The sequence below is a fragment of the Macrobrachium nipponense genome, chromosome 1, assembly GCF_015104395.2.
Source record: "Macrobrachium nipponense isolate FS-2020 chromosome 1, ASM1510439v2, whole genome shotgun sequence".
Taxonomy (NCBI): Eukaryota; Metazoa; Arthropoda; class Malacostraca; order Decapoda; family Palaemonidae; genus Macrobrachium; species Macrobrachium nipponense.
In genome coordinates, this window is record NC_087200.1 from 352,119 (window position 1) to 367,674 (window position 15,556).

General features: G+C 40.3%; 1 protein-coding gene across 3 annotated transcripts in view; it reads right to left on the reverse strand.

The window, feature by feature from the left end:
- Positions 1–645: 645 nt before the first annotated feature.
- The window catches only part of LOC135219089 (protein O-mannosyl-transferase TMTC4-like), a 218,899-nt gene continuing 203,988 nt past the window's right edge, over positions 646–15,556 (reverse strand). For 2 of the 3 annotated variants that reach the window (XM_064255522.1, XM_064255521.1), the window contains exon 15: positions 646–2,424. In XM_064255522.1, coding sequence (XP_064111592.1) covers positions 2,145–2,424 — 280 coding nt within the window. In that variant the 3' untranslated portion in view covers positions 646–2,144. The remainder of the gene's footprint in view (positions 2,425–15,556) is intronic. The other variant, XM_064255523.1, reaches the window with a different exon arrangement.

The window sequence follows — 15,556 nt, forward strand, 5'->3', positions numbered from 1 at the left end:
TGAGCCTCCCAAGTAAGTGTACGAAGCAACTATAGCAATGATATGAAAGCTTCTGCATATGCAGTTCATCCACTATTCAGCAGTTTGTGTGAATGATGCACTGACCACAAAATTCTCTTATCTGTAGAACAATCCTTTCCAAGGGAAAAAATTTGCATTCTCCGGATTTACGGATTTCTCTCTGGAACATTTCCCCACATTATTCGTGGTATTTTTCTTTGAGAAATATCCACAAATTCCTGTTTTATTCATCAATTTCATCATAAAGTGCACTTTTTGCGATAAAACTTAAAAAATCCAGGTATAAACAACTTTAGTGGGGTTTTCTTTAGTTTTAACTTACAAAATAGGAGTTTAAAAGCATTTTTATATGGGTTCCATCTATTCACGGGTTCTAACTACTCACGGGGTGGGGGGGGGGTGGGGGGGGGGGTGGTGGGGGGGTGGGGGGTTGTCTGGTACGCAATCCCCGTGAATATGGGGGGACCACTGTATATATATATATATATATATATATATTATATATATATATATAATATATATACTATATATATATATATATATATATATGATATATATATGTATATATATAATATATATACTATACAAATATATATATATATATATATATATATATATATATATATATATATATATATATATACACACACACACATATATATAAAAATTTTATCATTTTCCTGAAAAGATGGTTAAAAGTCAATGGTCACTGCCTCATTCACACAAGCAGCTGCATAATGAATGAACTGCATATGTAGAAAGCTTCCAAAACATTGGCAGATTCATATACTTACTCAGAAAACTCATCAGCAGCGTGTCAAACATCTCTACACGCGTGCATATGTGATAAAACTGTAAATATAATGTAACTGGTTTATATTCACTGTAGAATAAAAAAAATGCTTAGTCTCATTCCATATTCTTATGTTATCAACTAAACTGCCTCATATACAGGATTTTGTATACAAAACCCACATTAAACAATTTTCACAAAATAAATTGTATATCTTCTTCATGGCATCCCATACTGGAGATACAGGTACAGCGTCAAAATAAACTGACTCAAATATATAGGCTGAAGGAAGCTTTCTGTAATTTTTTTTTAATATATAATCTTTTTTGTCTTTTGGGTGCATTCAGTACACTGCAGTTACACTGTGCAACTTCTGTTCAGTACATATAAATAACTATGCCTAACACAATTTGCCTTTATTGCAACTTTCCCAAATCTTAAATTGAAAAATAATAAAAATACTATATTATCTACATATTATCTCCTACTTAACTAATTATTTCTACAAATAAAAATATATGCTTAATGTGAACTTGGTTTCTGAATTATTATCAATATGCCTTTCAACTTTTAAACACCCACAACTTAACATTGTTACCCCAGAAATGCAGGTAAATGGTGAAAATTGACATCAGCACCCATTTTTCTTCAGTATCATATCCCAAACTTATAAAAATCAATCACCATAAATAAATTTTACTTAAAAGAAATTACAGTTATTCTACTCAGTTTGACTTCTTTTATCACGAGTGACATATATTTGACCCTCAAACCACTAGATGCACTGAGATCCATCTGTCTCTTACCATTTTAATCTTCCTTTACCTTTTACTAATTAACACACTACAATTAATACCCTACTATTACATTTGGCTTGACAACAGAAAATCCAGAAAGCTGTCACATGGACATAAAATTAGCATTTACAGTGTATAATGAAATAGTTTAGCTTCCATCAAAGTAATGGATATTTATCTAAATTAATACTCTGCAATACATTATATAAAAATGTTTGAATTTGTGATGTTTCTTTAAATTATTTATAGTCTTTGCTAAAAAATTTTGAGCTCAGATGATTCTTCTGAATTAAGTACAGTATTATGCACTTGAGCATTATTCTTATACCAAGTTTCTATCTTTACGACTAAATTCACAGCTTCAAGAAATGGAATTTCTCAATAAATGAGAGCTAACATTGCCGTATGTTACAGTCAAGTTAAGTACTAAATATCTGTAGACATGAAAATACATCTATAACATTTATCTGTAACTTACACAACTAAAATGAACTATTTAGTTTGGTTACAACTTTTACATATTTTGGCTTCTGCTATCTGGATATTTTCCCGGTGGCTTTAAGTAGCATGGTAAGATTATCTTGAGCGCTTTTCATCAATGGATTCAGCTGTAAGGCATGCATATATGCCTTTTCTGCAAGATCATACTTCCGCCATCGGTGATAAAGAACACCCAAGTTAGCCCAGTAATTTGCATTGCGAGGATCTAAATTTGTTGCCACCATAAAATGGGATTCTGATTCCTCATAACGACTCAGTTTCCCAAGTGTGTTGGCCAAATTGAAATGAAGGGCTGGCTCATTTGGGAGATGCCTGGAATTAGATTTCAAAATTTGTTTTGAGCTGCAAATGGTTCAGACACACTACTCTCATGCAAGGCTTGAAGAGTTCTTAACCAGAATTAATACTAATCTTACAAAAGTTTGTTATGGCATAATTAATGCTTTCCTCACCTTATTGTTATATTAATAACTAACTACTGAACATATTAAATTATATTATGTTACATTATAGCCTAGAAAGAACTACTGAACACATTAAACTATAATTTTAATTATATCCAAGAAAGATTAAAAACTGCAGATCCAACCAACTATCTAGTATCATGATTTATAACCTGCAGCATCAGACCAAATCTCCCAAACAGTTGTCTTATGGGCCAATGTGCTGTCTGCATCTCCATGTCAGAACTAACATGGAATTCATCTTAACATGTGAAACCATCTTCATAAGAAGGCACTATGACATCTAAAGTAGGCTTAAAATAGAGCCTGACAACAAATAATAACTAAAACCAATAATATGTATTAAAATTCCTTTTTGTCTCAATGATAAAATCATTGAATTTCCAACTTTTCATCATTTCACTTGAGTAAACCAATCATGACTTCAAATTACAATATTTGTGGTACCTTACTGTCTCCAATGTTGCATAAAGCAAGTGGCTTATGAAATTCTACCATCAAAGTCTTTCCATAAATCTCCACTCACATCCCTTCTCCTTTCTCTCAGTTCTCATCCAAGTAAGTCTGGGCCTTCCACTCATATGGTGCATAAAGAAGCTCCCCCTATCCATCTTTATTTCCTCATCATCATTGTTTCATCTATAAATGGAATTATAAATGGAATGCCTTTCTTATGGTATTTCTCACACTATTTTGCCATTTGACTCCTAATATTCTTGAGGCTTAATTCTAAATTTGAAAAAACATCTCACTGTTATACTATGATTTATGTCAGTGTAGTAATAGAGATTGTACTAGATGCATGAATAATCTTATTTCTTATATTCCATTTCAGTCTGTTTTGTTCCAAACCTTATTTTGTTTCCCCATTGTTTGATTGGTCTTTTTTCTCAATCTTTCACTAAATTCCAACTCAAGAAAACTTGCACTGTATATCACCGCTCTTAAATACAGTCAGTCCCCAGTTATTGGCAGGGGTTCCTTTCATGGCTGGGTGCTGATAAGCGAAAACCGCCATTAACTGAAACTTGGCGATTTATGGCGCTTATGGCGCTGATAACCGGTTAATGGCACCAAAACTCTATTTTTAATGTGTTTCGTAAAGTTAAGTGTGTCATGTTTTCTGCCATTTGTCCTCCTCCTCTGTCGCCACTTTCGGAGATCGCCTTACTCGAAAGGTAAGGTTCCACATTTTATTAAATGCATACGTATGTACGTACAGTATTTCTTGTACCATGTACATTAATACATTTTATTTACAGGTATGTAGTACATATTAGTAGTACAGTGGTACCTCGAGATACGAAAGGCTCAACTTACGAAAAACTCGAGATACGAAAGCAAATACGAAAAATTTTATGGCTCTACATATGAAAATTGCTCAAGATACGAAAGGTTGTTACTGTAAAGTCCGAGATTCGCCCGGACCACCGATAACAATTTTGAAACTCGCGCGCCACCAACTGAGTAGACTCGCCACCATCCTCCCGCTCTCCCATTGGTTCCTGATGCTAGTCACCGCCATGAGATCCTTCTCTCCTATTGGTCAGCATCCCTCCCATCATGCATCTACTACGTAGCGGCGTGCTTCATCGGCCACTGCACGGCATCATCTGTATCGTACACACACGGTATTCGTTCTTTCTAACGATTTCGTTTATTAACATAAATTCGTTAGTGATTACGTTGTACGTACGTAGTATACTTTATTGTGTTGTGTGAGAACTTTACTCCTTACGTATACGTACTACATAACATAATTATGTACAGTATATACATAGTCATGGGTCCCAAGAAACTTGAAATTCATGGAAAGAAGAGGATGCTCTCTTTGGAAACGAAGATGGAGATTATCAAGAAGTATGAAGCTGGTATGCAATTGAGTGTGATCGCCAAAGAATACGACCGAAATCCGACGACAATAGGCACCATCCTTAAGCAGAAGGATGTCATCAAAGCAGCTACACCTTCCAAGGGTGTCACTATTTTGTCCAGCAAGAGGACTCCTGTGCACCACGAGATGGAAAGGCTTCTTCTTGTCTGGATAAAAGACAAAGAAATCGCTGGCGATACGATAATGGAGACGGCAATCTCCCACAAGGCTAGCGCTATTTTTGGCAATTTGATTGCCCAGGCCGAAGACGACGGAGGAGAAGGGACATCAGCGCCAACCCCAGACTTCAAGGCTTCACATGGGTGGTTCGTGAAATTCCGTAAACGGACTGGCATCCATTCGGTGGTGCGGCATGGGGAGGCGGCCAGCTCGGACACATAAGCGGCCGAAGCCTTTAAAAAGACGTTCGACAAGATGATGACCAAGGAAGGCTACAGTTCTCAGCAAGTCTTCAACTGTGATGAGACTGGCCTTTTTTGGAAAAAAATGCCTCGTCGGACGTACATCATGCAGGAAGAGAAGAAGCTACCCGGGCATAAGCCTATGAAAGACAGGCTTACGCTTGCACTTTGTTCGAACGCCAGTGGGGATTGCAAGGTGAAGACCCTACTGGTCTATCACTCCGAGACTCCTCAAGCCTTCAAGGCCCACAAAGTGCTTAAGGAGAAGCTTTCAGTGATGTGGAGGGCTGATGCGAAAGCCTGGGTAACGAGGCTTTTGTTCACCGAGTGGGTGAATCTGTGTTTCGGCCCGACAGTGAAGAAATTCTTGGAAGAGAAGCGCCTCCCTCTGAAATGCCTGCTGGTGTTGGACAATGCCCCTGCTCACCCTCCTGGCCTCGAGGAAGATATCCTAGCGGAGTATTCCTTCATCAAGGTTCTTTATCTTCCGCCTAACACCACCCCTCTCCTCCAGCCCATGGACAAGCAAGTGATATCGAACTTCAAGAAGCTGTATACGAAACATCTTTTCAAGAGATGTTTTGACATCACCGATACCGCAAACCTCACCTTGCGTCAATTTTGGAAGGAGCATTTCGATGTTGTGATATGTATCCGACTCATCAACCAAGCTTGGCAGGAGGTTTCGAGGTGAACCTTGAATTCCTTGTGGAGGAAACTCTGGCCTAATGCCGTATCCGCCCGAGACTTCGAGGGATTCGACGTGGGCGAAGCTGGTGCTGCAGATTCAGAAACAGTTGACGATCCCGAAACTGTTTTGCAACCAGATCTTGACGAGATCGTTGCACTCGGCAAGTCCATGGGGCTGGTCGTTGACAAGGACGATATCAACGACCTTCTCGAGGAGCACCAAGAGGAGCTTACGACGGATGACCTGAAGGAGTTGGAGGCCATGCAACATAACGTCATTCAAGAGGAGTTCTCTAGCAGCGGCGAGGAGGAGGAGGATGACCCTATGACAACGGCAGAAATTAAGGATGTTCTAGCTGCTTTTCATAAAGTGCAATCATTTGTAGAAAAAAAAGACACCCCGAAAAGGCTTACACAGGTCGTATGCTTGCGCAGTTCGATGACGTTTGCCTGAGTCATTTCAGGAACATTGTGAAAAGTAGGCAGAAGCAATCTTCCTTGGATAGTTATTTTTTAAAGAGGCCTTTAGTACTAGTAGGAGTAAGCAAAAAGGAAGAACCAAGTGATACTAAAAAACAGAAAGTTGAAAGTGGTGAAGAAGTTGAAATTTTATTAAACAAAAAAAAAAAAAAAAAAAAAAAAAAGATAAAAAAGTAAAAAAAAAAAAATTAAATAAAAAAATTAAAAAAAAAAAAAAAAAAAAAAAAAAAGACAAAAATTTTATTTTTTTTATTTTAGCTTTTTGTAAAGTTAAGTGTTACAGTTTTGTTAATGCATTTTGTAAAGTTTAGTTTATGTATGTTTTCCTTAAATTTTTTTTATGTTTCGTAAAGTTAAGTGTATGTACGTATCTGCCTCACTCGAAAGGTAAGCTTCCACATTTCACTACATACGTACAGTATTTCTTGTATACCATGTAATCTAATACACTTTATTTACAGGTATATTAGCAGTACGTATTAAGTTACGTATTGAATGGTCCAAATTGTTGTAGTATTTCATTGTTTATAGGTCAATTTAGTTTCATTATGAAATTTACTAGGGTGATTTTGGAGGGCTTGGAACGGATTAGCCATTTTACATGTAAAATGCGATCCAAGATACGAAAAGCTCATGATACGAAGGCCGCCTCGGAACGGATTAATTTCGTATCTCAAGGTACCACTATATGTAGTTTAAGTTAGGTATTGAATGGTCCAAATTGTTGTATTTCATTGTTTATTGGTCAATCTAGCTTTATTATATAATTTACTGGGGTGTTTTTGTAGGGCTTGGAACGAATTAGGCAATTTACGTACATGTAAAATTGGTTCAAGATATGAAAAAAATCAGGTTACAAAGGCTGCTTCGTAATGGATTAATTTCGTATCCTGAGATACTACTGTACATGTATTAGCACCTTATGGCACCGGTAACTGAAACTCAGCCCGTTATGGAACATAACGGGTCAATTTTATGGCACTAGACAAGCCCCATAAAACAGGATTGTCATTAATTGATTCCACCGATAATGGGGGACTGCCTGTATTAGAGCAACCCTTCAGTTATCTGGATTGCCATTATACAACATACCCAGACCAGGGACTAGCTCCACTGACATATACATATATATATATATGTATATATACAGGCAGTCCCTGGTTATCAGTGGGGTTCTGTTCCTGGGAGTGTGCCGATAAGCGAAAACCGCCATTAACTAAAACTCGGTGATTTATGGCACCATAATGGGGTTTATGGCACTGATAACCGGTTATTGGTGCTATAAGCACCCTTACGGCATGCCATAAGAACGCTTATGGTGCCGATAACCGGAACTCTTCCTGTCATGGCACCATAAATTGTTGATTTTATGGCACTAGACAAGCACCATAAAACCGGATCGCCATTAACCGAGTCAGACAATGACCGGGGCCTGCCTGTAGAGTGAAACCTCATTTCAACTGACTAATGGGGGGAGGGGGGAGGGGGAAGATCACCCTTTAAAGCTGACTGTCTGTTAAAATGAAGCATTGTTTCTTTTTTTCATGCCCTAAGTGATGTTTATCAGTGCGCTAAGCCTTAGTCTAGGTGCAGTAACCACCGACATACATGGAAAGATTCACATTGTGAAATACACTGATAATACACAGAACAAACCTTCAGTCTTAACAATAGGGTAATCTTCAGCACCAAGCTGGAAACCAGTTAAAAACAGTCAAAGAGTGTAAAACAAGGAATCTGTGGCATCTGGCAACTCAAGTGTATACAAGGTGGATGTTGGTCACTGAACAGGCTTGAAACCTCGTGATGCAAGTCTTTCTTCAACTGCCTTGGAGAGCTGTGTATCACTTTGCTTTCCTTTTCCCCAGCCGGTTTTTTCTTCGTAGCTTGTACTTTGTTTCATTATTCAGCCCAGAAGTTTCATGGACGTCAAGGTTTCTAGACTGCCTTTCTTGTTTTCTGTGTTGACCTTCCTTGGGACAGATGCAAATTGTAGTGGCAGATGTGACTTTTCCTCAGCGTCGTCATCATTTGCGTTATGAGTGTTGTGCTGGTCTACCTCCCAAGGGAGTATTGCCCCTTCAGGGAAATAGGGCCCAGTAACTTTTGTTTTTTAGTTCTTTACTATTGTTTTATTAAGATATTTGGAAACACTTGTACTGACATGAATGTTTTATGTATCTTTTTATATTATCACACATTTCTGGGAACTTTGTAATGTTTTAGTCTTTCAGAATGTGTGTTTCGGGATGTTCATGTTGCAAACAAGTTTTTTATGCTAGAATTTGGCTTACTGGCATAGGAGTACATTCCCACACTTCTACAACACGAATTTTAATGGTGTACGATTGCGATCTTCCCGTCTGCTTGCAGGGGGTCATAATTGTCATCTCGTGTCTTTCCATCCTCCCATTTTCACCTTATGTATTATTGGCATATCTTCATAATAAAAAGCCTGCTCGAGGAATAATTCCATATCAATGAAATCAACTTTTATCAATGCGAGTCCGATGGACCAAATGTAAACATCAAATTATGGTAGCAATCACAGCAACTTTACCTTTTGGTACTCTTTCAAGTTAAACCATCAAAGGGTTAACTAGGTATCTCTGAACTCTATGCTACATAATTATTATATACTGTTAATTACATTTCAAATAGTCTTAAATAAATCTTATATGGGATGAAATTGAAAGATGTAAGGTTTCATCTGGCAAAAAAAATTTTCTTTTTTTACCTTTGATACATTTGGAGATAAACTTTAGCACTTGAATGGCACTAGGACCAGGCTGTGCCGGGCCATCAGAAATGAGCCTGTTTCCAGTGAGACTGATATTTCAAAAATATATCTTATATGGGATGAAATTTAAAAATAAGTTTTTATCTGCCAAAAGAATTTTTCTGTTACCTGCAATACTTTTGGAGATATTAGCATTTGAATAGCGTTAGGGCTGGGCCGTGGTGAAAATTATAATGCAATAATTAAAACATCATTTAAATGTGAATTTATGATATTTAAAAATAAATCTTATATGGGATGAAATTTAAAGATATTAGGTATTATCTAGTAAAAGAATTTTTCTTTCATCTTCAATACTTTTGAAGGTATTAGCATTTGAATAGATTGAGGGCCTAAGGCAATAATAAAATATCATTTAAATGTGAATTTACAATATTTTAAAAATAAATCTTATATGGAATGAAATCAAAAGATGTAAGGTTTTATCTGCTGAAAAATATTTTCTTTTATCTTCAATACTTTTTGAGATATTAGCATTTGAAAAGCATTAGGGCGACCATGGCAAAGATTATAAAGGAATAATTAAAATGTGAATGTAAAATAAAGGCAGTCCCTGGTTATCAGCGGACTTGGTTAAAGGTGATCCAGTTTTATGGCACTTGTCTAGCCCCATAAAATTGGTGATTTATGGCTCCAAAACAGACCAAGTTTCAGTTATCGGCACCATAAGGTGCCAATGATAGAGTTATGGCACCATTAACCGGTTATTGGCGCTGGCAACATAAATCACAGAGTTTCAGTTGACAGCGGTTTTCGCTTATCAGCACCCAGCGGAGAACGGAACCCCCACCAATAACTGGGGACTGTCTGTATTTTGAAAATAGATCTTATATGTATGGGATGAAATTGAAAGATGTAAGGTTTTATCTGCTGAAAAAATTTTTCTTTTATCTTCAATACTTTTGGGGATAGTGTTAGGGACCAATTCAATAATTAAAACATCAATTCAAATGTGAATTTATATTTTAAAATAAAATCAAAGTAAAAATAAATCCTATATGGGATGAATTTTAAAGATGTAAAGTTTTATCTGCCGTAAGGATTTTTCTTTTATCTTCAATAGTTTTGGAGATATCAGCACTTGAATAGCATTAGGGCCGGGCTGCTAGAAATGAGTCCGTTTCCAGTAAGACTTGGCTTCGCTCATAATGATAATTTAAGGTATATTTTCGCTTACTCAGGAAGTAAGCTTACAAAATTTTTACATAATCAGAGAGTAAGCATACAAACTTATGTTTATATTGTTGTTGCTCTTATTGGGGATGATGATAGGTCTATGGAAGAGCCTAAAGAGGCTTTAAAAAGGTATTTCTGGGCTCAGCTCGTGTCGGCCTATGAAATATCCTTAAGATCATTATTTCCAGGTAAAATTAATCTAAAATTACCAGAGAAAAACAAAATTAAGAAAATATCAGTAAAACTGACTCGCTCACTCTATAAAAGAAGTGTCGGTATGGAAATATAGGCGAGTGGGATCACTACCACGAGTCATTCACCATTTAGACCTTCCAACATAAAATCCCCACCAGAGAGAGCTGATACTAAAGGGTGATGCGGCCGCTACTACTACTACTACCGACGCCACGGACAGCAGCGCCCCTAGCGGTCATCCTTAATCATTAGCTTCACAGCGCTAGAGTGCTTTTTTCCTCTCGTGTTGTTTTCTTGGATTTATCTCATCAGTTACGATGGAACGTGCTGCTATTGCTTCGGCTAAGTTAAGTGCCTCATAAGTAGTATTTTCTAGTATTTTAGTCTTCCAGGGACCAGTATTTTCCTTTTTATAGGTCATATACGGTCTCCCGGTTGACTCGTGGCGGCCGTGTGCCGCCTCGTGTTAAGATTTCCCGGTCTCCCATACTGGGACATCTTATGCTTATGGGCTTTTTATATTACGTTCATCGTTTATTACATCGTTTTTATAGCTAGGACACAGCCCCTTTACCATTTTCTCTTAGTTTGGTATTTAGGGCTATACCGTGTTTCTGGCCCGGCATCCCAGCTCTTGCTCTTCATCGGCTACCGCTGGCTCCGAGTAGTCAACTGTTCTTTGGAACAGCTTGCCTCCTCCTGGGCTTCTTTCTCTTTTACTAAAAGTGTCTTTTCCTCCTTTACGATGTATTATCAGTGTTATTTAGGGTGTTAGGCTAGCCTAGGTGCTTGTGCCATGTGTTGGTACAGTCTGGTTCACGTGGCCCCTATATGGTTGTGTTGCTATCGCGGCTTAGGCCACCTGCAATCACGTGTCCCTTAGCACCTTACCCTTCCCCTTCCCTCCCTACCAGGTATAGGGAGGGGTCTGGTGGATCTCCTTGGTTGCAATGACAACCACAGTAGCCTACCTCCCTCTCTCTCTGAGGAGGCCTGGAGCTCCATTCCAGCTGGGGTTTAGGGCGACCACTTGTCTCGGGTACCGGGTTACCGAGCGGGTGTAGTTGTGAGCGACATGGTGGGGGGGGTAGGCCACCCCCCCCTCTCTCTCTCCCGCCGTGTTACGCCGGGACCCCCCACCTATTGCCTCAGTCCCTCCCTTCCCCTACCGTAACGGACGGAGCCTCCGCTGAAGCCGGGGGCCCCTTCGGTTATAGGTCCGTCTGGCTCCGCCAGTGGGCGGGGTGGACAATTACTAGTGGTCTGTTGCTTGCCTACTATATCCTGTTTTCCGCTACCGGAGGAGAGCTCGCTCCTTACCCGGGCACTCTTCTAGTAGACGGAAAATTTTATACTTCGTTATATACGGATACAGGCAGTCCCCGGGTTACGACGGGGGTTCCGTTCTTGAGACGCGTCGTAAGCCGAAAATCGTCGTAAGCCGGAACGACGCTTGGAAATATGTCTTAAACTAATAAAAAGTTATAAAAACCTTACTTGTAATCCTTTGGTTACACTACATGTTGTTTCCTGTAGTTTTATGTACAACCTGGAGTTATTTTCATAAAAGAATGCTGGTTCTTGAAGGTAAAAACTATTGTAATCCTCTGGTGACACTACATTCTTGAAGTTTTATGTACAACCTGGAGTGATTTTGCAAAATCTTGAGGGCTACAAGAACAGCTGATTACTATTTACGTATCATATAGACTAATTAAAGTAAATGTATCTTTAAATAGGCTTATATATTAGTATCAACAAAACATTTCCTGCCATGAGTCAGAGGCCGTTTAATGAAACGAACACTTCTCTGTCCTATCTGTTCAGAAAATAAACGTTACGTCAATCCCCGAGACCATTGTTGCCAAAGCGTCTCTCTCTCTCTCTCTCCTCTCGCTCTCTCTCTCTCTCTCTCTCTCTCTCTCTCTCTTCTCTCTCTCTCTCTGATCAAATTACATTGGAAACTTGACATACGATTGCCCTAATATACGAATGTTTTGAGATACAACAGAAAATTTGCGAAAATACAAGCTTTGATATACAACGAAATATTTGAGATACGATTTTGCGATGAGTGTTAGTTTTGTATAGCGGCGACCAATAAATGGCGTTCAGTCTGTTTGTTTGTTGGTGCTGCATGTTAACACGTCGTTGTTTAGTTCGTTGTATTTGCGCCTATTTTTCGTGTTATTTTGTCTATTTTATTATTAACCATGGGTCTCAAAGCTAAAGACAAAGCAGGTGATAAGAAAAAACACAAGAAAATGATTTCGATGGAAGCAAAACATGAAATTATAGCAAAGCATGAACGTGGCGTTCGTATCGTCGATTTGGCAAACGAGTATGGTCGAAATCCTTCTACAATATCCACGATCATCAAGCAGAAGGAAGCTATAAAAACCCCCGAGACCATTGTTGCCAAAGCGTCTCTCTCTCTCTCTCCTCCTTCTCTCTCTCTCTCTCCCTCGTCTCTCTCTCTCTCTCTCTCTTCTCTCTCTATCTCTCTCTCTCTCTCTCTCTCTCTCCTCTCTCTTCTGATCAAATTACGTACTGGATAATGTCTCTCTTTGGATACTTCGATTTTGCCAAATATTGAGGGCTACAAGAACAGTTGATTACTATTTACGTATCATATAGACTAATTAAAGTAAACGTATCTTTAAATAGGCTTATATTATTAGTATCAACAAAACATTTACTGGCATGAGTCAGAGGCCGTTTAACGAAACGAACACTTCTCTGTCCTTAACTCGGAGCGTCGGAAGACGCCTCTCTTCTCTCTCTCTCTCTCTCTCTCTCTCTCTCTCTCTCTCTCTCTCTCTCTCTCTCTGATCAAATTACTGGATAATGTCTCTCTTTGGATACTTGGAATTTGCGTTGTAATCTAACCAGAAACTTCGTTTTGTTATTATTACTGGAAACAAGCAATGATTTTTTCATTATTTGCGCTTTTGGACTGTTATATGTAAACTAGTATGTATTCATTCGCTCGGAAACTAGTTCCGCATATGAGGCGTCACTAAAAAACATAGAAAAATACAACATAAAAAGTGTCGAAAATCATCATAATCTCAAAATTTTTGTTGTAATCTAACCAGAAACTTATTTTTATTAATATACTGTGCTAAACTATAAAGGATTTTTATCATAGTATGCGTTTTTTAAAAGCGTCGTTAACTCGGAGCGTCGGAAGCGTCAGCGTTGTAACCTCGGAACAAGCGTCGTAACCCAGGACGGATTTTTCCATTGAATATTTAAGAAAAAGCGTCGTAACCTCGGAACGTCGTAAGCCGGAACCGTCGTAACCCGGGGACCGCCTGTATACCCTTAATATTACAGTGAATTTTAGTTTTAATTTATTTTATGTACTATCTCCGTCGTTCTCCGTCGTGGTTTCATGGCTCCTCACCACTCCTGGTTGGAATCTTTTTCCTGTCTCCGGCGTAGCCTTAGACTACTCCAACCGCCTAGTTACCACACGTATTACGGCGGGGCTCTGGTTTAATCTAACTTACATGCTCCGGCATGCAGCGGAGTATTTGTTAGGCTGTAAGTGTGCACCTGATACTCATGTATCTCTCCACTTACAGACTACCAACTGCCAGGTCCCAGGTTGCAACGCGACGTTGTACGACCCCTGCGCCCATGAAGAGTGTAGGACCCACGCCCCGTGTGCCACCACCCACAACGGACTGATCGTTTGGCACCCGGAGGCTTGCACCATCTGCTACGACCTCGTTAGTCAGCTTTTGGGTGGGGTAAGTCTACTCCTAGACTTTTCTTGGTCTTATCACTACTAACACTTAGTCTTAAGCTTCGTTAAACCCTATCTCCGTCGTTAGAAGCTTCATATCGCCTTCTCTTTCAGGCTGCCGCCGTGAAGGAAGTCGCCCTGGCAACCCTGAAGGCTTGGGTGGGCGGCTTCGGGAAGAACGCCGCCAAGGGCCAGCCTTATATACTTGATAAGAAGCTGGCCGTCCAGATCTTCCCCGGTGGCAAGTCGACTGGTTACGTGGACCCCATCTCGGCAGCCCCTCTCATAGCCTCTATCCAGCAGGAGGTCAGCAGGCGTTCGGGTCCGTCTCTACGCAGGAGCCGATCCCAGATGTGGCCAACCTGGACCTGAATATTGAGCCTATGGCAGTAGGGGCAGAGGATTTGTTGGTTGAGGTAGGTGTGTCGGGCGCCCAAGGTCTTTCCTTGGGTGCTCCTGGATCTTCTTCCCCTGTCCCTTCTTCCTCTTCATTCCAAGGCTTCACGGGATCTGAGATCCCTGCCCGCTCTCCCGCTCTCTCTGTACCCCCGAAGGTGAAGGGACAGAGAGAACAGAAGACACAGCATAAGACGACTTCTAAGAAGTCGTCGTCTTCTTCAGCTAGGAAGTCTACGACTTCCTACGCTGACGCGGTGAAAGCAAAGCCTAGCTCTTCCTATTCTAAGACCTCTAGAAGCAAGGCTTCTAAGGAGAAGGCTCGCGCTCCGGCCGAGCCAACGCCTTCTCCGGCATCTACCGGATCTACTCCGGTAACTCCTGTTGGGGTGGCGGGACCGAGCTCCTTTGATCCCACCACCTTTTCAGCAGTTGTGATGCAACAAGTGGGAGAGATGGTTGGCTCTCTTGGCTCTAAGTTTGAACAGATGTTTGCACAGCTGTCAAACACCATCAACCAGTCTGGCCAGTCGATTCAAGATCTCTCTAACCGAGTTAGAGAGCACGACGACCGCTTTGCTGGTCTTAACCAGGCTCCTCAGCCAAGCTCCCCTGTAGCAGGTACTGGTGTTTTACAGTTACCTCCTTACGAATCCCTACCAGCCTTCTCCATGGATAACCCATGGAGAGTGGCCGCTTATGCCCCCTTCAAGGACGGCATGATCTCCATTCCGGAGTGTGGAACTCGAAGGATTGAGGACTTCGAGTTCTATCCTCCCGGACTGACTCAGCCTTTCATTGGGTATGCTAGGCTGACCGTCGCTGCTCTCACTAGAGAGGATAAGATCTCCCGAGAGACTGTGCTGTATAGTAGGGATCATGCACAGCGGGAATGGGTTCACTGCCTGGAGGATTGGGAGTGTACCAACACCAAACTCCAAGCATTCAAGAGTCCATTCACTATTTTCGCTACGGAGGAGGAGGCTTCTCTTCCGTTCGCTACCAAAGTAGTTGAAGCGACTCTTCAGGCAGTCCTCAAGGACGAGCCCATGCCACACTTGAGGGAAGCGGAATCTACTTCTCCGCTCTTCCCGGCCTTTGGAGAATTGTGGGAGAACTTGCCTGCCACGTTCTCAGTAGGTAAGCTTAAGCCAGACTGCGCAATGGATCAGTTTGGCGAGAAGCTCCCAAGAC